At 45.0% G+C, this 26,962-nt stretch overlaps 1 protein-coding gene across 10 annotated transcripts in view; it reads left to right on the top strand.

The window, feature by feature from the left end:
- The window catches only part of ITPR1 (inositol 1,4,5-trisphosphate receptor type 1), a 354,027-nt gene that overhangs the window by 167,923 nt on the left and 159,142 nt on the right, over nucleotides 1-26,962 (top strand). For 9 of the 10 annotated variants that reach the window (XM_044934302.1, XM_044934310.1, XM_044934306.1 and 6 more), the window contains 14 exons: nucleotides 1,625-1,783; nucleotides 4,428-4,600; nucleotides 5,870-5,989; nucleotides 7,184-7,378; nucleotides 9,719-9,970; nucleotides 10,626-10,767; nucleotides 11,336-11,489; nucleotides 13,271-13,458; nucleotides 16,568-16,706; nucleotides 17,372-17,426; nucleotides 20,452-20,617; nucleotides 20,728-20,898; nucleotides 21,550-21,615; nucleotides 22,779-22,916. In XM_044934302.1, the coding sequence (XP_044790237.1) occupies nucleotides 1,625-1,783; nucleotides 4,428-4,600; nucleotides 5,870-5,989; nucleotides 7,184-7,378; nucleotides 9,719-9,970; nucleotides 10,626-10,767; nucleotides 11,336-11,489; nucleotides 13,271-13,458; nucleotides 16,568-16,706; nucleotides 17,372-17,426; nucleotides 20,452-20,617; nucleotides 20,728-20,898; nucleotides 21,550-21,615; nucleotides 22,779-22,916 (2,118 nt within the window). The remainder of the gene's footprint in view (nucleotides 1-1,624; nucleotides 1,784-4,427; nucleotides 4,601-5,869; nucleotides 5,990-7,183; nucleotides 7,379-9,718; nucleotides 9,971-10,625; nucleotides 10,768-11,335; nucleotides 11,490-13,270; nucleotides 13,459-16,567; nucleotides 16,707-17,371; nucleotides 17,427-20,451; nucleotides 20,618-20,727; nucleotides 20,899-21,549; nucleotides 21,616-22,778; nucleotides 22,917-26,962) is intronic. The other variant, XM_044934307.1, reaches the window with a different exon arrangement.

Below are 26,962 nucleotides of genomic sequence, written 5' to 3'. Positions count from 1 at the left end.
ATTTTTTAGAGCAGTTTTAAGTTCACAGCAAAAGTGAGTAGAAAGTATAAAGAATTCCCATACCTCCTACACACATACAGCTTCCCCTATTAGTAGCATCCCCACCAGAGGGATACATTTGTTAGAACTGATAAAACTACATTGACATACCACAATTGCCCAAAGTGAATTGTTTCCATTAGGGTTCACTCTTGATGTTGTACATGCTGTGAGTTTGAACCAATGTATTACAATATGATCCATCATTATCATATCATCTAGTTTCATCACCCTAAAAATCCTCTCTGCTTTGTCTATTTGTCCCTCCCTTTCCCCCAACCCCTGGCAACTAGCCATTGATCTTTTTATTGTCTCCACAGTTTTGCCTTTTCCAGAATGTCATATTTTAACAGCTAGAATCATACCCTATGTACCTTTTTCAGATTGACTTTTTTTCACTTAGTAAATTTCCTTCATCTTTTCACAGTTTGATAGTTCACTGGATTGTTAACACATATATTGAATATCAGCTGTGTGAAAATTTACCTTTTGGGAACTCCAACAAGAATTGCAGTTGACACCTTTATTTTCCTCACAAATAATATCAAGGGCAGTGCATCCTTAAGCTTATTTAATTATCTGGGACATTTGGAGTGTATGATAAACTCAGAAGGCCTTTAGAGGCTCTTATAAGGACCACTATAAATCACCAAAAAATCTTTCCATAAAGAATGAGTAGAAAACAAAGTTAGCTCACAGAAAATACATATATGGTGGAATTTGGTACAAATTTAAATAAACTAGAGTATAAGGGAATTAGAGGGAGGAAAGTAACAAGTCTGAGGTAGATGAAGCACCCAGAAGTGTATACCACCTAGTTCTCTAAAACTGTTGGAGATGGGGCCGCAAGCTTGGCTTGGAAATTGCTGGCCGCTAGAGCCGAAAGAAAAACATGTTAATTATAAGTCCTAGAGTTATCCATAGGAACTTGGGTTTGAGGTTTCTTTCTCCTTTTAAACTATGGTTGGACCAAATTCATTAATGCTGCATCCTGTTTCAACAAGAGTTTCAAGTCTTGAAATGAATTATGCCCTGCTGTTTGATGTGATGACTCCCAAGTTAGACCTCTGGCTTAAGGCTCATGCTGTTTTATGCAATAGTGATTCCTATAGGGTCCAAAACTGTGATTCAGTGGAGGAGCCTTTATTCAGCACTTGCGGTGAGCACTATACTCATGACCTGACTATCTACTTTCATCATTATAACACCCTTGTGAGCTAGGTATTATTCTCTACATATTACTGCTGGGAAAACTGAAGGTTACCTTGACGATGATGTATACCTGTAGAAAAGTAATAAAGAAGTGTAATTTTGACCTAGAATCTACTGATTCCAGAGTCTGTGCTCCCAAGCACTACTGGGAATACCACATTTTCAAGTATTTGAGGATCAGTAATGTTCAGGAAGACTGAGTTTACCGAGGAGCCTGTGCCAGTTGATGGAATGAACACAGATTTCACATTCATGATCATTTAGATAGACTTTCCTGTGTAGTCCACCCACCCTTGAGGTTCTCTTCTTTCCACAGGGAGGCTTAGCCGTTAAAACAGTAGGTGATGGCAGTTTTCATTCTTTTCACAAACAGATCTTCAAGCTGTTACAGGCCCCATTCACAGACTGTGGTGACGGCCCAATGCTGCGTCTGGAGGAGCTGGGAGACCAGCGGCACGCACCCTTCCGACACATCTGCCGCCTTTGCTACCGGGTCCTGAGACACTCCCAGCAGGACTACAGGAAGAACCAGGTGAGCTCTGAGGACCCTGGGAAGTGCCAGACAGCTTCCTCCCTCGAGTTCACTTTCCTCAATGAGTTTTAAGTGTCACGTGTATATATTTACTTAGTGGCTAGAGACTAGTTCATTGTTCAATTTGCTCTTCAAAAGGAAACAGATATTTTTGCAAGCCTGGGAAGATGCATGAGTGAGTTGAGAAGGATACATCAAAATTCTCCTTTTACAGCATCCTTGGAATGAGATTTTTTTAATATGTTGATATTACAAGTACAGTATTTTTTAAACTTATTTTATATTGGATTATAGCTAATTAACAATGTAGGGATAGTTTCAGGTGGGTAGCAAAGGGACTCAGCTGTACATGACATATATACATTCTCCCCCAAACTCCCCTCCCATCCAGGCTGCCACGTAATATTGAGCAGAATTCCCTGTGCTATACAGTAGGTCCTTGTGGGTTATCCGTTTTAAATATAGCAGTGTGTTCATGTACAGTATTTCTTATGGCACATTTCTGGAAGGTGTAAGGGTGCAATGGTTCCATGTGCTTTTATTGGAAATGGAGTGAAATCTGTTCTTCCTGCGCCATCTATTCCCTCCATCTCTGCTGGTAATTTCCTCTTTGTTTTGGCTCTGGCTCGTGTTTTAGACATTCTAAGTCATCATCTATTGTCATGACAAGTAAACACACAAACACAAACAATATAGTCTCTCTACGAATTAAATATTTAAACCTCTGTGAGGGTTCCAAACAACTGGAGATGCTGAGGAATCACTATGTCAGTGGTTGTTAACTGGGAGCAAATTTACCACCCACCCCCACCGCTCCCTGGGCCAGGAGGACGTGTGGAAATGTCTGGAGATGCTATTGAGATGCTCTTGAATGTCACAGCTTGGGAATGCTACTGGCATGAAGTGGTTGGAGGCCACGGATGCTATTTAACATCTGGGCAAGCCCAGCCCAGTCCCCCCACCCCCAACAAAGAATTATCTGGTCCAAGAAGTCAGTAGGTACTGCTGAGCTCAAGAAACCTGCGTTCCATAAACTCCTGTAAGCGCACGGTGGTGCCTCTTACAATACGGACTCCAGTCCCTGCTGTGTGTTACAAAAGGTTTTGTTTTTAAGCTTTGACCGCCGCTATATCTGGCCTTTAAATTTAAGCTGTTCTCTGTAGCGAAAGCTTTTTGAGTGTCATCATACAGTGTTGGTCCTAAGCTCTGAGATATTAGATACAACTTTATTAGCAAGTATTGGGCTGGCCAAAAAGTTTGTTTGAGTTCTCCACAAGATGTTATGAAAAACCCAAACAAACTTTTGGCCAACCCAGTGTTTCTAAATCATTCACTTTCCCTTTGCTACTGTTTAGATATAAAGCATCACACACTGGTGATGCTATGTTCATTCGTTAGCATAGGTTGCCATCAGGCACTATGGTCGGTTTAAACCCACCTCTTGTGTGTGAGTACCGTACTTACACCATACTTGTGCTAAAGAGATTTTATTCTCTTCCTATGAGGATGCGTCAGAGTCTATAATGTGTGCCGGGACCTTTTGCTTGTACATCAGAGGACTAGACCAGTCCTTCTTGTTGCTGTTGCTATGGGTGTCTTGGCTTGGTTGATTATGGACCCTGTGCCTTTTGGCAGTACTGCTGACATATCCCTGGGGGCTGATGAATTCTCAGACACGCATCCTTACTGAGTGAGGGCTGAAAAGTGGCCCAAGTCCACTCTGTTAGTCCTTAGTCACTTTTAAGATTTTGAAATTAATGGATTAAAAGAAACGAAGTTTCAAGGGCCTTTTGAACTTTGAGCAAGCAGTCTGTCTTGGACAGGGAAAATATCTTTGAATAACAACAAAGTATTTATATGAGGCTTCCTGGCGTTCTGAAATATTTCAATGGGACATCATGTCTGATCCCAAAAGAGAAGTCAGAGATGTTTTCATATGTTCTGTGAATGTAATTGACTGGTTTATATATTCCTGGACTTCCCTGGTGGTTCAGCTGGTAAAAAATCTTCCTGCAATGTGGGAGACCTGGGTTCAATCCCCGAATTGGGAAGATCCCCTGGAGAAGGGAACGGCTAACCCACTCTAGTATCCTGGCCTGGAAAATTCCATGGACTGTATAGTCCAGGGAATCACAAAGAATTCAACTCAGCTGAGTGACTTTCACTTCACTTTTTCACATATTTCTAATTACCCACTGACTTTAATTTTCATCCCAGATAAGGAAAACACAATGGAGTGATAACGTTTAAAATATCCAGGTAGACTTCACCGTGTTTATTCAGCAACACAGGGCAGTGAGGCAGAGTTTAATCCTCTTGAATGAGTAATAAAATCAGAGCTGGAAAACAACTCTTGACCTTTAGAAAAATAAGTCACCACATTAAAATTTATACTGTGGACTTAATAAAATGCCCATGTGTAAATACAGGAAATGTTACTTAGTGATACCTGTGTGGCAGGTTTAGTAAACTAAAGGATGTGAGAGAGTTCGTGGCTGTCACCCTGGGTTGGGAAGTGGGGAAGGACGCTCCCCTATGATTTTCCTCAAAGGGAGTAGCTCTCCTCGGGGGCTGCTGCCCCTTCCCTTGCTCTGCACCTCACCGAACTGTCCTCCCTGCTTACCTCTCTTTCCTCCCTTCGAAGGAGTACATAGCCAAGCAGTTCGGCTTCATGCAGAAGCAGATTGGCTATGACGTGCTGGCCGAAGACACTATCACCGCCCTTCTGCACAATAATCGCAAACTCCTGGAAAAACACATCACCGCGGCAGAGATTGACACCTTCGTCAGCCTGGTGCGGAAGAACAGGGAGCCCAGGTGAGGCGGAGGTGGGGTTGATCGGCAGAAGGTGCCTCTGTGTTTACGATGCAGGCTCTGAGCTGGTCATGGTGGTCTTTTTTGTTTTTTTGTTTTTTTTTTTTAACTAGATGTCCTTTGTTTGGGCCTGCTAGGCCCCACGTCTTGATTGAGCAGGTCTTGAGAGGCACTTTGAGTCATGGAAAGAGCATGGTATGGAAATGGGACCAGGGTAGAATCCTGGATCCAGAGTTTACTAGCTGGTGACCTTGAGCTTTAATCTCATCTACTAGATTAGTTGTTATGAAAATTAAATGAAGATAAATACATGTGAAGTGCCTGGCACTTATATGTAAGTGACAGCTATCGACCCCTCATTTACTTTGTAGCACCCTGTTATGACCAGTCAGAACTTCCCCAAGTATCAATAAGTCTTTTGCACACGTAGTTATTACCTGAGTGTTTGTATTTACAATAGTGAAATCTGTCGATTCTATTGCATTCTTACAGATCCCACCCTCCTTGTACACTTTCTTCTCTCTTTTCTTCTCCTTTTAATTAAGATCTACCCCGTGTCAGGGGACATGGGAACTAGTTTACAATGTGGATATTAGAAACACTGATGCTAGAGAGCTGAAGGTGTTATTATGAAACTGACTCCTCCCACCTATTAAAAACAGCTAACATCTTATGGATCCTCTTGTGTGCCAGGGACTGAACTGAGTAAGCACGTCACATGAATTACTTCATTTAATCTTCAGAAGAGCCCTCTGGGGTTAAAGGTTATCCATTTTTATTGATGAGAAAACTGAAACATGGTTAGGTTAAATAATTTCCCCCAAATAACAGTACATATTAGAATGTAGTGGAGAAGAACCAGAACCAGGATTCTGATTTAGGCCCCAAGCATCAGACCTCTCCCCACTCTGAGTACCCAGCATCATCACCACATCTTCCTTAGGTGATCTTACTTGATGGGTTCTTCTGTTCATTTTTACCTCATCACCTCTTCCTTATAGCAGTCACACCCATCCTTCTTGTGTTTTTCTTTCTTTCTTTCTTTTTCCCTCCTTCCTTGCCTCCCTCTGCTTTCTTCCTCCCTCCTTTCTCTTCCCTCCCTCCCATGTCTGGGTAACTGGTGATACCATGCACACAGACACTGAAACCCAAAGCCTCTCTGACTTGTAAAGGTAGCTTGGGTCTACCCTTTGGAGGGAGAGCCACGTCCCCAAGACCTAACCCTTGCTCTGGCTGCAAAAAGCATATGGTTTGGTTTCTGTTTCCCCACAGATTCTTAGATTACCTCTCTGACCTCTGCGTGTCCATGAACAAATCCATTCCAGTGACTCAGGAGCTGATATGTAAAGCCGTGCTGAATCCAACCAATGCCGACATCCTCATTGAGACCAAGTGAGTGGGGGTTGGGGAGTGACTATAAAGGTGAGAACGGGAATTAGATGGAGAGCGTGTGCCTTGGTGGTTGTCTGTGCCGTGGGGAGTTAAACGCAGCCCCTTCGCTTCTGAAGTCAGGTTGGCTGGCCTTTGATTATCTTCACACCAGCATCTTGATTAGGGCAGTTACTGGATTTGCTTTTGCTGTGGTGGCCTCCTCTGTATGGTGATGTCACTCACTTTGCTTACTGAGTTGAAAATGATGTGGGCTACTGGGGAGCATCTTACACACCCTTGATTTCATTTTAAGACTTGAAAGTTCTCCAGTTAGGATCATCAGGTTTAAATTTTAAAGAAGGTAATTCATTGTCAATATTAAGACAGGGGTTGCTAAGAGTCGGACACGACTGAGTGACTTCACTTTCACGTTTCACTTTCGTGCATTGGAGAAGGAAATGGCAACCCACTCCAGTGTTCTTGCCTGGAGAATCCCAGGGACGGGGGAGCCTGGTGGGCTGCCGTCTATGGGGTCGCACAGAGTCGGACACAACTGAAGCGACTTAGCAGCAGCAGCAGGGAAGAGCTTGTGAAATTACCACTATTCAAAAAGTGTTCATTGGTCTACAGAAGTTTGGAAAGGAGTAGTTGATTCATTTGTAACAGGGGAGCATATACTGCCAGTAACATACCAATGTTAAAAAAGAAATGTTTTTTAAAAACACTAACTTATGCCCTAAACTTGTGATTTTTTGGGGCGGAGGGGTCTCATGCGTAACTTAATTTTGAGCTTGGGCTGAATGCTGACTTTCTCAACCTTGGCCTTTGACATTTGGGACCAAGCAGTTCTGTGCTGTGGGTGCCGTCCTGTGCCTCACAGGAAATGCAGCAGTCTTCCTGTGTACGCGTACCGGGTGCCAACAGTACCTCTCCCATTTAGCTGGGACAACCAAAGACGTCTCCGGACATTGCCAAGCATCCCCTGGGGAGACACAGTCGCCCTAGTGGGGCACACCTGAGCTAAAGTATATGAAGTCGATGTTTGCCTCTCCCTGTGGTTCTGCCAAAGGGAGAAACAAAGTGGCTTTCTGTGTGTGTGTGTGTGTGTGTGTGTGCTGAAAGCACAGCTGGAGTTCAACGCACAAATATAGTTAATCAGCGACAAGCAAGGATTTCAGACATAATGAGTTTTCCCGCTTCCTCCTACGTTTTCAGGTTGGTACTCTCCCGTTTCGAATTTGAAGGCGTTTCTACCGGAGAGAACGCTCTGGAGGCAGGCGAGGATGAGGAAGAAGTATGGCTCTTCTGGAGGGACAGCAACAAGGAGGTTCGCAGTAAGAGTGTCCGGGAGCTGGCGCAGGATGCCAAGGAGGGCCAGAAGGAAGACCGCGACGTCCTTGGCTACTACAGGTGCGCGGGCCTGTGCACGGGCGCCCTGTGATGTCCTCTCATGAGACGTCCAGCAGAAAGACAAATGTGTATTTCAGGAGTTTGTAGAGTGTGAGCTGTCGGCAATACTTACATAGTAGGGCAGTGCTACCTGGGCGTGGCTGGGTCACAAGGAAACTGCTTGGTTGCATCAGCCCCGTCTCACAGTTGTTGGTCTCTACACGGTGTAGCACGTGGATATAGTTTGTGGTAGATACGAGTCAGGCTGTGGGGTCACCTCTCTACATACTGACTTTTAAAAAAATTTTTCATTTTATGCTAGAGTATAGCTGATTAATAATATGATAGTTGCATCACTGTCAGGGACGCAGCCATACATGTTCCCATTCTCTCCCAAACTCCCCTGCCATCCAGGCTGCCACATAGCATTGAGCAGAGTTCCATGTGCTATACAGTAGGTCCTTGTTGGTTATCCATTTTAAATATAGCAGTGATACTAACTTTTGGACTTTGGTCCAGTTATCCACCTCTATGTCCCAGTTCCTTTACCTGCAAAACAGAGACAATAGTGCCAACCTCTTAGAACTGTTACAGGCAGAGCTAAGAAATGTGCGTGTGTATGCACACATCTGTTGATGTCTCTATCTGCATACACACACACACATTTGTTTCTGTATTAACGTATATGAATGTAATAAAACCCCTGAGTTCACATCACGACTTTCAGCTCCACTCCAGCACCATAGGGTCGTTCTCATCTTCACCCTCTGTATCCACAACTCCTTCCTCGGACAGCAAGAACCTGCCGTGTTGATTGGTTTCCACCCCCATCCTGGTGTTTCCTTGGTCCCAGCTGTAAGACCTGTTGACTCTGCCACCTCAAGGGAAGGGAACCAGTAAACACTTGAAAAAGAAAAGAAAACAGGAGATGGTTGGAGAAGTGCTAGCAGCATTTTCTAATAAAAACTCAACTTTGCAGTTCCAGTGCCCTTTGTGACCCTCCTGTATTTTGTTCTCTCCATTCACGCAGATGGTGGGTGACCTTCCACACTCTGTGTACGTTCATATTTTACATTTCTGTGTATTCACAAATAACACATTTTATTTTATTGTATTTTATTTTATTTATTTATGTAAAGTATTTTATTGAGCCTTGAAATTTTATATAAATGGTTCCATACTCAGAGTTTTTCTCTGAAACCTGCCCTTTTTATTCAGTATTGAGTCTGAAATGGATTCGTGCTAATGGTGGTAGATCCATTTCTTTAATATTGACTGCTGAATGTTATTCCATTTATTACTATGCCAACATTTTCTTTTCTCTTTGAATTCATTGTGTGCCACAATTTAGTTGTTCATGTCAGGGAACATCATTGTTCAGATTGGTGCGTGTGTGTAGGAATTTCCATTCCATACCAGGAAATTATGAGATTGGGGCGTATGCATATTTTAAACTCATTAAGCAAGCCATCCTAGATTGGATGTTTTGGTGCACACTCTCACCAGTTGTAAATGAGAACTTTTGTTTCTCTTTGTCTTTGCACTCTCTGAATATTGTGATAGTCTAATTTTTGTTGATGTTATGAGCATGTAATAGACCAAGTTTGGAACTTCACAGAGATCACATGTAATTGGGTGAGGAGGAAACCTTAAGACATTTTGAGGAGTCCCCTACTTTTTCCACTATGTTTGTCACATGTGTGTGAAGTCAAAGAGCAGGGCTGTATGAGATAAGACCCCGAAAGTGTCATAAAATTTCTAAGTAGACTCAGTGAAGGTGTGAAACCTTTACCATTTCCTTTGTGGTCTTTAATGTGCTTGTATAAAAGCCAAACTAAAGTAGGGCTTCCCTGCTGGTCCAGTGGCTAAGACTCTGAGCTCCCAATGCTGGGGGCCCGGGTTCAATCCCCGGTCAGGGAACTGGATCCCACATGCCACAGCTAAGAGTTTGCATGCCACAGTGAAGACTGAGAATCCTTTGTGCCCCAACTAAGACCAGGCACAGCTAAATAAATATTTTTTAAGAGGCATAACTAAGGAAATAGATAATCGTTTTCACCCTAATGAAAATGATTTTTCATTTTTTCTCCCCCGTTTTATAAAATAAGGGCAAAATGGAATCCACTAGCCACGTAGGTACTCCCACATGGGATAGACATGTGTGACTGTTGGCATGGCTTGAACTGTTCCTTTTTCTGCCGGATACAGAAGCTAGACTTATGTGTACATGAGCAGGTGAAGAGTGTTGATGTACAAGTTCACGTGACCATACACCACTCCTATGAGATCTGGGCCCCTCCTCTGACTCTCCCGCTGTGTGTTTCTGGAAGTGTGAGCTCTGTGCAACTTTCCTTTTCTCAGGTACCAGCTGAACCTCTTTGCGAGGATGTGCCTGGACCGCCAGTATCTTGCCATCAACGAGATCTCGGGCCAGCTGGACGTGGATCTCATTCTCCGCTGCATGTCCGACGAGAACCTGCCCTATGACCTGCGGGCGTCCTTCTGCCGTCTCATGCTCCACATGCACGTGGACCGAGACCCCCAGGAGCAGGTCACCCCCGTGAAATACGCCCGCCTCTGGTCTGAGATCCCCTCCGAGATCGCCATTGATGAGTGAGCCTGGCTCCTTCGACCTGTTAAGACCTTGTGTTGCTTTAAAATCTCTTAGCTGCAGTGTTCTGTGTAGCAGAAGACAAAGGACTTATGGTCAGGTTAAGTCTAGTTCAATCAAAGAAGAAAGGCTTTTTTTTTTTTTTTTTAATGAAAATGTAATTAAAGGTAGCAAGCATTATTTGTTCCCTCAAGAAGGTAAAAGATGGTATGATTGCCCTTTTATACCTTGTTTGTCTATTTTATTCAGCAAATACTTAAGTGTCTCCTGCCTGCCAGGCTTAAAGAATCTATCTGGGAACAAACAAGAAAACTATTCTGGACTTAGTGGTTCGACGGTTAAGCCTCTGCACTTCCAACGCTGGGGGCGCGAGTTTAATTCCTGGTCGGGCAACTAGAATCCCACATGCTGGGTGATGTGGCCAAAAAAGAAAAAAAAAAGAAAACTATGTTTACACTAGTGGGGAAAGACAGGCAATAACTAAGATAAAAGACTAAATATATATGTTAGTGGTGGCTGCTGAGCAGGGAAAGTAAATAGGGACAAGAGGGTGGAAAGTGTTGGGGTGGATGGTTCTGGCTCTAGGGGCTAAACAAACAGGGAAGGCCTCACTGGGAGGAACCTGACCTTTGCCTTTTCTTTCTCCTTTCCTTTTAGCTACGATAGTAGTGGAACCTCCAAAGATGAAATTAAGGAGAGGTTCGCTCAGACCATGGAATTTGTGGAGGAATATTTAAGAGATGTGGTGTGTCAGAGGTTCCCTTTCTCTGATAAGGAGAAAAATAAGCTTACATTTGAGGTAACTCATGGTGAAGTGATCTGTATGTTTTGTAAGAAACATACATGTGGGGAACTAAATCATGTAAAATGATAGAACATTATGTATGCTCTGTACGTTGTATTAAAAGTGACAGGAAAGAAACCAGACTGTGCTTAGGATCTGTCGTAGATTAATCGTTTGAGGGACAGAAATTCTTATCACCTTTGAGTTGAATATTTCTCCTTGGAACCACTTTGCCTTTTTAGGGGTTAGATTTCCAAGCTTTGCAATGTTATCTGTGTCCTAGTTGGATATACCTTGGCTTGCCCTCTATTATCTTTGGGAAGCTACACAGACCCAGTGATGAGGTTGGTTTTTTATTCACCAGTCATCAGAACAGATCAGCAGCTTTGCACATTTTCATTTCTTATTTTTTCTCCCTATGAAACTAAATTAAATTTCATCAGAAACTGCAAGTAAATTAAATGACTTCTCTTACGGTAAAGAAGGTCAGAATCAGTCATTTATAAAATAGTCCACCTGAAATGGAACTGAAGGATACTGTTTAATTAATCCATCTCCCCCCTGTCTCTTTTAAATACAATAGGTTGTCAACCTAGCTAGGAATCTCATCTACTTTGGTTTCTACAACTTCTCTGACCTTCTCCGATTAACCAAAATCCTCCTGGCCATATTGGACTGTGTGCACGTGACCACAATCTTCCCCATCAGCAAGATGGCAAAGGGAGAGGAGAATAAAGGTGAGAACAATGTGGAGAAGCTGAGGTGGGGGGCTCTGATGGTGCCCACACGTGGGGACACGCTTGCCCCTCCTCCTGCCTCTGCTTACCACATGGTGTTGCATTACCACGTGATGTCACATCCTTTCTTCGTCCTTTTCTTCCTGACTTTTCATTACGAACATTTTCAGATATAAACAAAAGTGGAAAGAATAGTAGAGTGGACACCAAGGACCCATGACTCAGAGTCAATGGTTGTTAACACTGTGCTGTATTTTTTACATTTATAAATGAAGTTGCATATTCCACTGCACCATTTGAAAGTCGCCTCACAGCTGGAATGCTTATTCACTGCTCTTGATGTGCCATGATGTTCTGTGCTTACGTTAGTATGTGAGTAAATGAAATCCAGACTGTGTCTGGGTATCCTGTTTCCAATTTGTGAGTAGGAAAATCTGCCTTGATGTGTTTGTTTTTCTCCTCTGTTTTAGTGTCGTAATAGACACATACTGGGTACTCATGTGTGGATTATTGTTCAACTAGTCTCTTCAGCTGGAATAGAAAAAGTACGTTTACTTGCATTCTACTGCCTGTTAGGGCCTGTGCGCAGTCATTTGCCACGTGACCCTGTCAGTTGAGCTGGGTTTCCTCCTTTTATAGTTGAATAAACTGACCCTCACAGGTGGCACAGTGCCCTCAAGATCAGGTGGCTGTTGGTGCAGCACCGGATGTGTGTCTTGTTAACTCCTGTATTAACACAGCACCAGATGTGTGTCTTGTTAACACCCACAGCAGGCATGCAGTGGGTGGCCATACAATTGGGCAGGTTATTTAACCCATAAAATTGCTCCTTTGGGCAATTTCAAAGCCCACACTCTTTCACCTACTTCCTTAAACCCTGAATTTTTTTTTTGCCACTTTATTTTTTTATTGAAGGATAATAGCTTTACAGAATTTTGTGGTTTTATGTCACACATCAATAAGAATCAGCCATAGGTACACCCATGTCCCTTCCCTCCCGAACAGCCCTCCCATCTCCCTCCCCATCCCACCTTTCTGGATTGTCACAGAGCCCCTGTTTGAGTTCCCTGAGTCATACAGCCAATTCCTATTGGCTATCTATTTTACATATGGTAGTGTAAGTTTCCATGTTACTCCCTCCATACATCTCACCCTCTCCTCCCCGTCCCCGTGTCCATAAGTCTGTTCTCTATGTCTGTTTCTCCATTGCTACCCTGCAAATAAATTCATCAGGACCATCGTTCTAGATTGCATACATATGTGTCAGTATATGATATTTATATTTCTCCTTTTGAGTTACTTCACTCTATATAATAGGCTCTAGGTTCGTCCACCTCTTTAAAACTGACTCAAATGCATTCCTTTTTATGGCTGAGTAATATTCCGTTGTGTATATGTACCACAGCTTCTTTATCCATTCATCTGTCAATGGACATCTAGGTTGCTTCCATGTCCTAGCTATAAATAGTGCTACAATGAACATTGGGGTACATGTGTCTTTTTCAATTTTGGTTTCCTCAGGGTATATGCCTAGGAGTGGGATTGCTGGGTCATACGGTGGTTTTATTCCTAGTTTTTTAAGACATCTCCATCCTGTCTTCCATAGTAAGCCCTACATTTTTGATAGGTATTAACCCATCAGGTTCCCAGGGTCATAGAATGTATTGGGACAGAGACATGTGAAATGACTTGTCCTGAAGAGCCTCTGCCCCTGGCCAGGTGTGCCACAGAGTGTGCTCCAGGGGTCTGTCGTGACCAGGGTCTGTCCTGGCCCTTCCTAGGCAGTAACGTGATGCGATCCATCCATGGGGTCGGAGAGCTGATGACCCAGGTGGTGCTCCGGGGAGGAGGCTTCCTGCCCATGACACCCACGGCCACCGCCCCTGAGGGCAATGTGAAGCAGGCTGAGCCGGAGAAGGAGGACATCTTGGTGATGGACACCAAGCTGAAGATCATTGAAATACTCCAGGTAATCATGGGCCAGAAGTAGGGGCAGGAGTGTGCTGCATAGGGGAGCATCTGTGTGCCGTGGCCCTGCTTTGATGGAGCCCCAGGCTTTAGGGAAGAGAGTGGAGGTCGATTCTTAGCCTCGGGTGCCATTTCTGAACCAGCTCTCTTACTGCTTGTCATCTCCTGTCCGTCCCCAACATGCCCTGTCCTGCCAGCCATGCCAGACTGTCAGCAGTTACCCTCGCTTTCCCTCATCATTGCTCTCTGTTGTCAGCCATACTTTTCGTTTGCTCAGGATTCACTCACACTCTGTCCATAGCTGAGATCCCTGCTTTTTGTTCATAACTCAGTTCAAAGTTCCATAAAGTTTGTAACTCCTCCCTCAAGCCTTCCCTTTCTCCCTCCCTCATCCATTCATATATTCAATGAATACTTATTAATACTGATTCCATGCCAAGTACTTTTAAGCACTGAAAGTCCAGCAATGAACAAAATCATTCCTGCTTACATTTTGATAGGGGGCATAAGCGTGTAAGGGCTTCCCAGGCTGCAGTAGTGGTAAAGAACCCTTGCCTGCCGAAGCAGGAGACAAAAGAGATGTGGGTTCCATCCTGGGTCAGGAAGGTCTCCTGGAGGAGGGCATGGCAACTCACTCCAGTATTCTTGCCTGGAGAATCCCATGGACAGAGACACCTAGCGGGTTATAGTCTAAACGGTCACAAAGACTCAGACACGACTGAAGCAACTTAGCACACACAACCCATAGGCATGTAACAATGTATATACCAAGGATGTTAAAATATAAAAGAGACTCAAGACTGTTTGGAGGCCCTTGGGGGGTACATGTTTTGATGAGATTGTCAGAGAAGGTCTTCCCATTCAGAGAGCAGTGAGGGAACTCATATTTAGGGAAAGAGTCTCTGAGACTCCAAGAGGGAACAATAAATGCAGAGACTCGAGGTGGAAGCACAGTTGGCAAGTCTGGGAATAGATCACGGTCAAGAAGGAATGGGAGAAGATGAAGTGGGGAGTCAGGGCATAAAATTGTTTTGAGTGGATTTGCTGTAAAGATGCACAGAGAAAAGTCGGGGCGGGGGCTAAAAGGTGATTGTTGGTCATATTTAAGTTAAGGGATATCAGCAAGATTGTATGCAGAATGGAAGTGATCACATTGAGAGGGGGGACTTACTGAAAAAGGAGAGAGAGAATAATTGTAGAAGCAAAGTCCTGGCCTAGGGAAGTGGGGATGGGAGCCCTCTGCTTCCTATGCGAACCTTCCGGCCTTCCAACAAATTATGTTTTCTTCTTTCTGCTCCCTGGGAGTTTTAAATTCATTAACAAAATTAGCTGCTCCTTAATGAAAAGAATGCTGTAGTCACTTTTCTCTTTTATTTCACACTGCCTGATCTCAACTCCAGAAAGGATGGAGGAGATGAGGAGTTGAGATGGAGGAGAGAAATAGGCATGTTTACAGATGGAAGGACTTTTAAAAATTCTAAAATCACAGTTAACTGATGGTTTGAAAGCAACAGTGGTACTCCTCAAAATAATTACTGAAGCCAATAAAGAATGATTTAAGTACAGGAAACTCATTGAATTTATGTCAGCAAAAGTAGAGAAAGATTTCAAGGATTTCAGGCCATGGCTTACAGGTCCCAAGTATGTGGATATCATGTGTGTTTATCAGAATTGATGTGATGTGAAAATTGGTTACATCTTGAGGTCTACTCACTGTAGTGATTACTGTAATAATCTGAGAACATTTAATTGATGGATTCTTTCAGCAAATACTTACTGATCTACCATATGCAAAGCACTTTGCCTGGCTAGATGAGGGGCTGTATGAAGAATGCAGAGACAATTAGGACAGGGGCTCTGTTTCCAGGGTGTTTAAAGTCTAATAGGAAAAGGAGGTGTGATGAAGCTGTGTGTACATGGAAATAAAGCCATGAGAAAAATGTTCTTCTGAGATAAGGGTGGGTCTGGTGATCCCATTCAGTAAGGACCAGAGGAGATTTTAAAGAGGAGGTAAGATTTTATCCAGCCTTTAGCCATGGACAGGTGTTGTGTAGAAACAAGGTGCTGTTCTCAGACAGGTGGAGCAGGTTAAGCCAGAGCATCATTGTTCAAGGTCAGTAAGCCCTTCTCCTTGGGCAGGGGCGTGGCGTGTGCTGAAAGGAAGTTATCAGAAAGGAGGTTGGAAAGGCAGACTCTGGAAAACTTTGGGTGCCTGAAGTGTTAGGACTTGATTCTGGGGGAGCCTTTGACTGTTTTCAAGCGGGGAGCTAACCTAAGAAGAAATACCGTTGGGAGGTAGACCTGGTAAATTTGGTAGTGTAATGACTGAGGTGGGGGAGAGAGGCTGTGAGCGGGGTAAAATACAGCAGGGGAGAGATCCATGAGGAGTGGCAGAGGCAGAGCCAGCAGGGCTTAGTCATTGATGAGACGTGTGCGTGTCGAGGAAGGTCCTGAGACTGACTGACGGCAAGAAAAGCCATGCAGAATGGACAGTTAGTTTGATAAAGAGAGAAGAGACTGTCGGTAAGGTCCTTTTACAATTCCGACTGGTTGGCTGGTCTTTCTTTTTTGGCTCCAGCCACAAGCATGGAAAAAGCATCCTTGTCTTGGAGCGGATGGGGAGGGAACACAGAGAGTGAAAGAAGAGGGAGCCTAAGAGTTTGCGTCTACATCAAAGGAAACAGTCATTCATAGAAAATAAAGAGCCAAGCTAATTCTCCTACTGAAAACACATTTTTCTCTGTCAGTTCACTTAAAAGCTGCCAACTTCGCCCTTCTTAAGGCCTAGCATCGGCATTCGATACTTGCTGAAATTAATGTTTTATAGAGGATGGAGTGGGGAGTGAGTGATTTATTGTTCTGATTATTAAATTAATTGCCGGGATGCTGAAGCTTTTACTAGAAGCTTAAGGTGCTGCGGGCAAAATTGATGTATCCCATGCAAGTCTTTGAAGACTGTTGAAATCTTAAGCCAAATATTTGGCTCACTTAGGGTTTAAGGTAATTGATGCAGCAGATGCCAGGCCCAGCCAGAGTGCAGCGGTTTGGCGGGGTGTTCCAGGTGGTGTGCTAATGTAACCAATCTGTTTCCATTTCCATTGAATCTCTAGTTTATTTTGAATGTGAGGTTGGATTATAGGATCTCCTGCCTCCTGTGTATATTTAAGCGGGAGTTTGATGAAAGCAATTCCCAGACTTCAGAAACATCCTCCGGAAACAGCAGCCAAGAAGGACCAAGTAATGTGCCAGGTGAGCGATGCCAGGATGGGATTTCTGCCATAAAATGGGACCCGGGTCTACTGAAAGCTGAAAGTCCAGAGAGTACGTTCTAGAACAAGGATAGAATGTGAATATATTTGAAGGTGACTATATTTAAAAATGACATCCTGGGAGTTACCCATTTGGGGCAAACAAATAATCGCAAGAGCCCAGATTCCTTCTGAAGTAGATCTTATTTCTTCTGTCTTTGAGTGTCTGAGTCGTAAGACAGCTGAGGATTCTAATGTTATGGTTGTGTGAAATACTGGGGGAAAACAAAACAAAACAAAACAAAATTCTCCAAGAAAATTGACTGTCCACTATCAACTTTTACTCTGAGTAGAAGTTTTTCCTGCCCAGGATATAGTGGTGATGAAGAAGAGAAAGATAGTAGTAGAAATAAACCCACCTAGCAAGGTCTGAGCTTCCTTGAAAAGAGGTAGTGCCTCTCACAGGGTTCATGCACTGAGGAGAAACCTGGAGCCAGTGGACAGTGTGATCCAGGTTGACCTGGCTTCAGAGCTTTGCAGTAAAAGAAGCTGGAAAACTTGAGGTTAATCCATGAGCAGAGGCAAGGCTCTTTGGGGGCGACGTTCACAGGCAGCACATTTTCATAACTTCCTGCATCTAAAGTTCTGTTCTCTCTAACTCTTCAGGTGCTCTTGACTTCGAACACATTGAAGAACAAGCTGAAGGCATCTTCGGAGGAAGGAAAGTATATTTTCAGTTTCTGTTTTGTAGGTGGTTCTGAGATGGAGGAGACTCCTCTCTATTAGCTCTCAAAGACTTCTCGTTGGACTCGGAAAGGTTTAGTCCTTGGGTTTAGGTTGTTTGCCTCCTCACTTTATAACTTCTAGAACTCAGGTCAGAGTGATCTTAGTTGGCTTCTATATATGTGTTTCCTGCCTACAGTAGAAAGAATTAAAGGAGGTTTCCCAAAGTATACACATTATAAGGCTCTTTTAAACAGTGAGGAAATAGGGTTGAAAGAAAGAGGGGGCTCAAAACAGAGTGCAGAAAGCATGCTCATGGGTGCTACTGGGCTGCAGTCACCCCCAAGCTCTTTAGGAGCCAAGCAGCCACAAGAATAAAAACAGGCATGCAGTTCTTTCATTGTCTGTAACCTGAAATTACTGTATGAACCCTTTCCAAAAAGATGAGATTGCTCACTGTTGACTGAAAACATCATTATGAGACTCAAATCCCTATAAGGCTCAAACACCTGCAAACTTGGTATAAACACCCTGTATGTATAACTCTTGGTATATACACATTTGCTTTGGTTATGTATTGCTTTTGACAACCAAAACTTAATGGATTAAGGACTTCCCTGGTGGTCCAGTGGTTAAGAATCCTTCTGTCAGTGCAGGGAATGCAGGTTCGATACTTGGTCGGGGAAGATTCCACATATCACGGGGCATCTAAGCCCATGTGCTGCAGCTACTGAAGTCCACTCTCTGGAGCATGAGAGTCACATCTACTGAGCCCATGCTCGCACACGATAACAAAGACCCAGGACAGCTAAAGAAAAATGGATTAAAACAGTCATTTTATTGCCTCTCACAACTCTGTGGTTGACTGGGGCTCAGCTAGATGGTTCTTCTGCTGATCACTGTTGGGTCCGTCATGCGACCATAGTAGCTAGTGATTGGGGTTGGCATATCCATGTTGCTGTCTCTGCATTTCTGGCTCCTTGGAGGTGATACCTTTAAGGCTGGGACTTCTCTCTTTTTCTCTGCACATGGATATTTTGGGCTTCTGCATAGCTTGGTAACTGGCTCTATGTGCAAAGGCCCCAGGAGCCTAGACCAACAGTGTACAAGCACCAAGCAAGCCTCCGCTTGCATCATGTTGCTGATGTCCTATTGGTCCAAGCAGATCGCCTGGCTGAGCCCAGTGTCCATGTGGGAGGAACCTACATAAGGGTGTTTAGACCAGAGAGGGTGAACTGATGTTCACTGTCTTAGTGCTTAATGTAAAATCTGTCACGTTTGAATCAGCAACATTATTTACTCTGTGGAAGAGATTGCTGTTCTGAAACTCAGGGAGTTTTGAGTTTAGCCTGGTGCCACTTCAGTCTGCTGGGTGGTGTCTTGGCTTTCTATTGCTTTCCTGGTGTGGAAGGGCTATGAAAGCTTCTTCACACCTTTCTGGAGCGCATAGCATGAACACAGGATTTATGTACCAAGTCCTATCTATGCCTCCCTTGCTGGTCTGCAGCCATGAAGGTCTCAGCATTTGACCTTCATTTGATTGTAAACACAATACAGGCCCAGAACCTGACTGCCAGTGCTCAGGTTCACGGTGGCCTGCCGTTAGCGCCAGGACTTGCTTATTAAATTTTTGGTTGTGTAAGTAGCACACAATCAGCGTAGCGTAGATAGTGGGAGAAGCCTTGATAATATACTGATTAACCCCAGCTAGGAAGCTAGAATAGCACTGAGTGGGGATGACTCACAGCAACACTTCTCAAAGTGGGGCCTGAGGGACCAAACTACTTGCTGCCAGTTTGAGACAAGATAAGTGAATCTTTGGGCACTTTCATGGCAATTGGGGGGCTTCCCAGATGGTGCAGATGGGCTTCCCTCATAGCTCAGTCAGTAAAGAATCTGCCTGCAATGCAGGAGACTTGGGTTTGATTCCTGTGTCGGGAAGATCCCCTGGAGAAGGAACTAGCAACCCACTCCAGCATTCTTGCCTGGAGAATCCCATGGACAGAGGAGCCTGGAGGGCTACAGTCCATGGGGTCGCAAGAGTCAAATACGACTTAGCGACTAAACCACCATACCTGAATAGGCTAGTGATTTTCCCTTTTTCCAGGTGGTGCAGTGGTAAAGAATTTGCCTGTCAATGCAGGAGATGCACGAGGCAGGTTCGATCCCTGGAGATAGTGAAGACCCCTCCCTGGAGAAGGGAACAGCTACCCACTCCAGTATCCTTGCCTGTAGAATCCCATGGACAGAGGAGCCTGGAGGGCTACAGTCCATGGGGTCGCAAAGAGTTGGACATGACTGAGCACACACATTTGTTGGCCCCTGTGACCCTATCCAAGTGCATGATCGGGGATATGGTACAGGCTAGGCAATGGCACCCCACTCCAGTACTGTTGCCTGGAAAATCCCATGGATGGAGGAGTCTGGTAGGCTGCAGTCCTTGGGGTCGCTAAGAGTTGGACACGACTGAGTGACTTCACTTTCACTTTCCATTTTCATGCATTGGAGATGGAAATGGCAACCCACTCCAGTATTCTTGCCTGGAGAATCCCAGGGACGGGGGAGCCTGGTGGGCTGCCGTCTCGGGTCACACAGAGTTGGACACGACTGAAGCGACTTAGCAGTAGCAGACCTCAAAAACCTGGCCCTCCACCACAGATGGTTTCTTGGGACTAGCATCTTAAATAAAAAACAAACTAGTAACTCGGGAGAAACACAGCTGTGTGCGGCTCTGAAACCCCCGGCAGCAGAACATCTGGTGGGAGAGTGTTTGCAAAGCCAGGCCTGTCACTGGGGGAAGGTGGGGACTTTGGTTAAACATTGGGCAGCTGTGACACCGTAACTGTCCCCTCCCCTCAGAATACAGTTGAAGATGAAACAAGATGGTATTGTTAAAGGAGTTATTTAATACCCAGGTCTGCTGAGGTTGGCCATAGAGTTGGGGATCTCATGAAGTGATGTGTGTCTGGGCCCATGGGTGCGGGTGGGGGGGTGTCTGTGGCTCACATGACCTCTCCCCTCAGTGAGGAGAACACCCCGCTGGACCTGGATGACCACGGCGGCAGAACTTTCCTCCGAGTCCTGCTCCACTTGACGATGCACGACTACCCACCCCTGGTGTCGGGGGCCCTGCAGCTCCTCTTTCGGCACTTCAGTCAGAGACAGGAGGTCCTCCAGGCCTTCAAACAGGTAGCTTGGGTGGCCGTGTGTGCACACATGTGTGTGTACGTGTGTTATTGGTGGTGGTGTCATCTGTCTCAGAGGGTGTTGAGTGCCACTGGTCAATTGCATTCGTTCAGGTTCAGCTGCTCGTTACCAGCCAAGATGTCGATAACTACAAGCAGATCAAACAAGACCTGGACCAGCTGAGATCCATCGTGGAGAAGTCAGAGCTCTGGGTGTACAAAGGGCAGGGCCCCGACGAGGCCATGGACGGCGCATCTGGGGAAAATGAACATAAGAAGACAGAGGTGGGTGACCGCAAGTTAGGTTGCCGGAGGAGATGCGTGGGTCCTGGGAACAAGTGAACGTCCTCCTCTGGTCTTAGGTAAAAATGCAGATGCTAGGATGGGCTGGGATCTCAAGAGGTCTGCTTGTTACCAGGGTGATAGCCATTCTCCAAGGAAGTGCAGCACCAGGTGCCCCTTGCAGAATGAACCTGTTCTCCAGCTATGCCTGGTCCACCGTCCTTTCCCAATCAGTGAAATAACATCCATCATGGGGAGCTGAGTGTGAGCAAGTGATTGACTTGGGCATAAACCTAGCAGGACAGCTGGCTAGTGCTAGTGCTCAGTCACTCAGTCGTGTCTGACTCTTTGCGACCTTATGGACTGCTGCCTACCAGGCTTCTCTGTCCATGGGATGCTCCAGGCAAGAATACTGGAGTGGGTTGCCATGCCATCCTCCAGGAGATCTTCCCCACCCAGGGATCAAACTCACATTTCTTGTGTCTCCTGAATTGGTAGGAAGATTCTTTACCACTAGTGCCACCTGGGAAGTCCCTTGATGGCCGGAAAACACTGCAAAATTCCTATTCCTTCCGAGATTGTGAGCTAACCCTAACAAATGGACAGGAACCCAAGAGTTGTGCACACCCCAGTCACGTTCGTTTTGGTTCCTAGGAGGGGAATAACAAGTCACAGCAGCATGAGAGCACCAGCAGCTACAACTACAGGGTGGTCAAAGAGGTATGTGCCCTCCCCCCAGCCTTTCCCGTGGTGGGAAGTTTAACAGAGAGAAAGGGACCTCTGAGGTCAAGTGCATAGGTCTTAGTGTGAGGCCTCAGTTCACATCATGTGTGTTTCCTCACCTTGTATGGAGGCCGCCAGCACCTACCTATACTTCTGAAGGTTTACAATTGAAGGAAGAGTGAAGTGGTAAAATTATCAATGATTTATCTTGATTGCTGACATACAGTATCACCAATGAGAACTGTAGTTCTTTAGAAATCTTTGCAGAGGATGATTCAAAGTTGAGAGGTTGGAAGCTTGGTGTTTTTTATTTGTTTGTTTGTTTTTTACCCCAGAGCAAGTTCTTCCCAAGTTTTTGGCAGTGAAGCTGAGTCATACCTTTGTTGTTGTTGTTGTTTAGTGGCTAAGTCATGTCCAGCTCTTTTGCAATCCCATGGACGGTAGCCCACCAGGCTCCTCTGTCCATGGAATTTGCCAGGCAAGAACACTGAGGTGGGTTGCCATTTCCTTCTCCAGGGGATCTTCCCAGACCAGGGACTGAACCTGCGTCTCCTGCATTGACAGGCAGATTCTTTACCACTGAACCAACAGGGAAGCCCCCATATCATTTTAGGATACCTGAAACCATCCCACTTGCTGATGGAGCCATAATCCAGTCATTAATCTAGAAGATTTGTTCTTAGCCATATGTGGATTTGGTTCAATACAACCAGTAAGGATCCTACAAGTTAGAGAACTTTCCCTCTTACTATGTTCTTAATGGGCTGTGATCCCTTTTACCTTCCTGCCACACCACCCCCTGGCAATCTTTCTTCCAACTATGCTTCCTACTTTTCTGAGATTGATTTTTGTTTCTTACAACTTTTTTTTTTTTCAAACTTTGAGGTATAAGTGACAAAATTATAAAATACTTGACAATGTGATAATTTGATATATACATAGTGAAATCATGACCACAATCAAGTTAATTAACACATCCATCACTCACAGAAGTAACTTTTGGAGGATGGTAGGGGGAGATAAGAATGCTTAAGATCTATTCTCTTAGCAAATTCCATGTACACAATGAGCTATTAGGAACTGTAGTGGCCAGGCTCTAGGTTAGATCCTCAGAACAGAGATGTGAGTTGACGAGAAACTTTGACCTTTCTTCCTTCCAGATTTTGATCCGACTCAGCAAACTCTGTGTTCAAGAGAGCGCATCCGTGCGGAAGAGCAGGAAGCAGCAACAGCGCTTGCTCCGGAACATGGGCGCCCACGCCGTGGTGCTGGAGCTGCTGCAGATCCCCTACGAGAAGGTGGGCATCGCCCCCTCCCTGCAGCCAGACCCCACGGCTGCTGCTCCAAGGGGGCGGGTTCCTGGGTTTCCCCAAAACCTTCACACTTGGGGACGGTTGGTGAAGAAATGAAGCTGATGTGTGATGACTGTCACTGTGAAGCAATCTTAGGTAATTGATGTGAAACAAACAGAGCATGGTAGAAATACAGTGAAGCCCCCCATAACCTCCCTCCACTTTTAGAACTCTATAAAGAAGGAGGAGTCTGTTCTCTCCTTACTTCCCTGCCAGGCAGCTTGGTCTGAGTACAAAGGTCCGGTGGACAGAGCTGTCTCTGCACGTGGACTTGTACCGTACACTTGTTTTCCTTTTTTTAAAGAGTTGTAAAAGCTGTTTATTGTTTTGAATCCAGTGTGTTTTAGAAGAGCTTGTGACATGGCCATCAATAACTCCCCCAGATCACATGTATGATTATGAAATCAGATTAGTGTAATGATCAATTATGAACCCCCCCCCCCCCCCCCCCCGCCCCCAGTCACAGGGACTGCAGTTTTATACTTTCAGAGCAGGGGGATGAACTGGTGAGTTCAGGAGAGCCAGAGAAAGCTGTCTTCCCACATCAGAGATACTGGATCACCAAAGCTTAATAAGTATGTGCAGTACAGTTTCGTCTGCCTTGTTCCTCAGCCATGCAAGCTATAAATGCATGTGAGGACATAGGACTTGTCAACTCGAAGTCCTCGCTGTGTGCTGACAGCTGGTTAGGTTCCATCTGTTGGATTCTGCTCAGTCTAAGTCGTCTTTTCTGTTGATAGAAATTAAGCTACATCTCTCATTTTTCGTGTTAGCATTTGGCATTGCTAGTGATGGGATGGAGGGAAGCAGGATAGCATAGACCTGACAGAGCACTTCTAAAAGCATTCATTCGGGGCTTCCTTGGTGGCCCAGTGGTTAGGAGGACTCTGTTCTTTCACTCTAGAGAGCATCGGTTCAGTCTCTAGCTGGGAAATTAAGATCCTACATGCAGTGTAGTATGGCTAAAAAATAATAATAAATAAATACAAAGAATAACAGTGTCCAGTAGAACAAAATGAAAGCATTCATTCAAGCTTCTAAAACCCAGTGTGGCGCTCATGGCGTTTCGACTTGATGGATGAGGGGACCGAGGCTAGGGAGGTTTAGAGTTGAGACTTAGGTGCTGGGCTATTGAATTCCCCAGTGACTCCCAGAGGCTCCCTAGTGAAGTCATCTGAAGGAGGTTCCCTGCCCACTGCTTGCCAGGTACCAGGCCCTGTGCTGAGGCTTTTACATTATTCTCTCATTTAATCCTCAGGACACCCAGAGGAGATAGGTGCCCCATTCTAGATGAGAGGACTGAAGCCAGAGAGGTTTAGAAACTTGTCTGGAAGGCCCAGCTGCACGTAGCAGAGCCTGCTCAGCTCATCTGTGGGAGCCTGGGCCTTGGATGGCTCGCCTTCTGCCCCACCTGCTCCTCACTTTTACCTGCTACCCTGCACCTTAGGAAGTTCCCTCCCGAGGCCGTCTCCTTAGTCACGGGGCCTGTATGAATCCGATGGGTCAGGCTTTTCACCAGCCACAAATAAAAGTACAAGTTTAATCCCTTCAATAGATCAGGGCCTTCAGTAACCTGGAATTAATACAGATGGATGTGGCTGTCATCCAAATTTGGCCGATGTTTGGACTCGAACCAGCAAGTGGATTCGTCTCCATCGGTGTGAAGAATGTCAGGAGAAAGGTTGCTGGTCTTGGGTTTGCCTCATAGTAACCTGTTTCCTTAATGAGACATTCATTCTCAGAGCAGTGTTGGAGGGTTCTATAGGAACCAGATTCAGCTGGAATTGGTGACTCAAAGGCAGAACATTGTGTGTATGTGTGTGTATACCTTGTCTGGTTTTTGGATGGATACAGCCATCCCATTGTGTAAGGACAGCGGAGGGACTCTTACTAACAGGTAAGTTCGTGTTATGTCTTTGTGAGCTCCTTGCCCTGTAAAAATCTGCTTTGAAGGGCAGAAGCTTTTAGTTAGCTTGTCTGCCAGCAGATTCCTTTAGCAGGTGAAGAAAGGGAAGAATGCACGGTGGTTCAGGGTTGCTGTGGTGTGTCTCTGTCCAAGACCCTCTGATTTCTTAGAGCTTAGAAACTTTGCCCCTCTCTCTGTAAATGAGAGACAAATGTAATAAGTCCTTAGTTGTTCTGAGACTTGCTGTCAGCGTCCTCTTTAAACCTGCTTTGTTCATCTGTCACCCTGGGAGTCTGGGTTCCTTCCATCAGTGTTCCTGGCAGAAGTGTTCTATTTTCTCTCAAGGCTGTGGTCTAGATCAGAGTGGGCAGACTGCAGACATGGATCGCCTCCAGCCTACTGCCTGTTTTTATATAGCGCTGGAGACAAGAATGGTTGCTACATTTTGTTTTCAATTTTAGCTTTATTTATTTTTAATTGAAGGATAACTGCTTTACAGTATTGCGTTGTTTTCTGCCAAACATCAAAATGAATCATCCATAGGTACACATATGTACGTTTTTGAATAGTTAAATTTTTAGGGGTTATATAAGTGTGTGCATAATGTCTTCTGTTTTGTTTTTTGACCCATAAAGCCCTGAAATATATATCTGGACCTCTAAGAAAAAAGTTTGCTGACCCTTAGTCTAGACCAGTAACAGTAGCTAACATTTCATGAGTCGTTATGGTCTAAGCCCTTGACATGAATTTTCTCATTTAATCTTCATAACCACAATAGGAAGCGTTTCCTTTATCAGCTCCTTGTTACAGATGAGGAAACCGAAAGGTTAAGTCCCTTGCCCGAGGTCACACAGCTCAGAAGTTGTTCGTCTGGCCTAAGGGCTATGCAGCCTGGTGTCAGGCCTGCATTCCCAACTGCGGCACTCTGCCTCTAAAATGAGGGGATGTATGTGAGGTGACTGAGGAAGATGAAGTGGGCTCTATGAATATGAGGGGTGATTTCCATTTGGGGAGCCTTCTCGTTTTGTTTTTACTCTTGTAAGTGGTGGCTTGTTTAGAACTGGGTAAAGTAGCAAGTAGTACACTTACTCCTTGGAAGGAAAGTTATGACCAACCTAGACAGCATATTAAAAAGCAGAGACATTACTTTGCCAACAAAGTCCATCTAGTCAAGGTTATGGTTTTTCCAGTAGTCATGTATGGATGTGAGAGTTGGACTGTGAAGAAAGCTGAGCACCAAAGAATTGATGCTTTTGAACTGTGGTGTTGGAGCAGACTCTTGAGAGTCCCTTGGACTGCAAGGAGATCCAACCAGTCCATCCTAAAGGAGACCAGTCCTGGGTGTTCATTGGAAGGACTGATGCTGAAGCTGAAACTCCAATACTTTGGCCACCTGATGCGAAGAACTGACTCATTTGAAAAGACCTTGATGCTGGGAAAGATTGAGGGTGGGAGGAGAAGGGGACGACAGAGGATGAGATGGTTGGATGGCATCACTGACTCAGTGGACAAGAGTTTGGGTAAACTCCAGGAGGATGGACAGGGAGGCCTAGCGTGCTGCAGGCCGTGGGGTCACAAAGAGTCGGACACGACTGAGCGACTGAACTGAAAGTAGCAGGAGGTTTCTTTGTTTTTAAATGTCTGTCTATTTGGTTGCACTGGGTCTTAAGTACAGCATGTGGGATCTTCAGTCTTCATGGCAGCATGCGGGTTCTTTAGTTGCTGCATGTGGGATCTAGTTCCCTGACCAGTGTTGCACCTGGGCCCCCTGCATTGGGAGCTTGGAGTTTTAGCTATTGGACCCCCAGGGAAGTCCCAGGAGGTTCTATAAAATTGTCCTGTCATAGGCCTCTTTGTTGTTGCTCTCATTCAGTTGCTCAGTCCTGTCTGACTCTTTGCTACTCCATGAACTGCAGCACACCAGGCTTCCCTGTCCATCACCATTTCCCAGAGTTTGCTCAAACTCATGTCTATTGAGTCAGTGATGCCATCCAATCATCTGGTTCTCTGTCTCCTCGTGCCTTCAGTCTTTCCCAGCATCAGGATCTTTTCCAACGAGTCAGTTCTTCTCATCAAGTGGCCAAAG

Source organism: Bubalus bubalis, chromosome 21 (assembly GCF_019923935.1).
Source record: "Bubalus bubalis isolate 160015118507 breed Murrah chromosome 21, NDDB_SH_1, whole genome shotgun sequence".
NCBI classification, from domain to species: Eukaryota; Metazoa; Chordata; class Mammalia; order Artiodactyla; family Bovidae; genus Bubalus; species Bubalus bubalis.
Note: the sequence above shows the minus strand (reverse complement) of the source record. Positions and strands in the feature narration are given on the sequence as shown.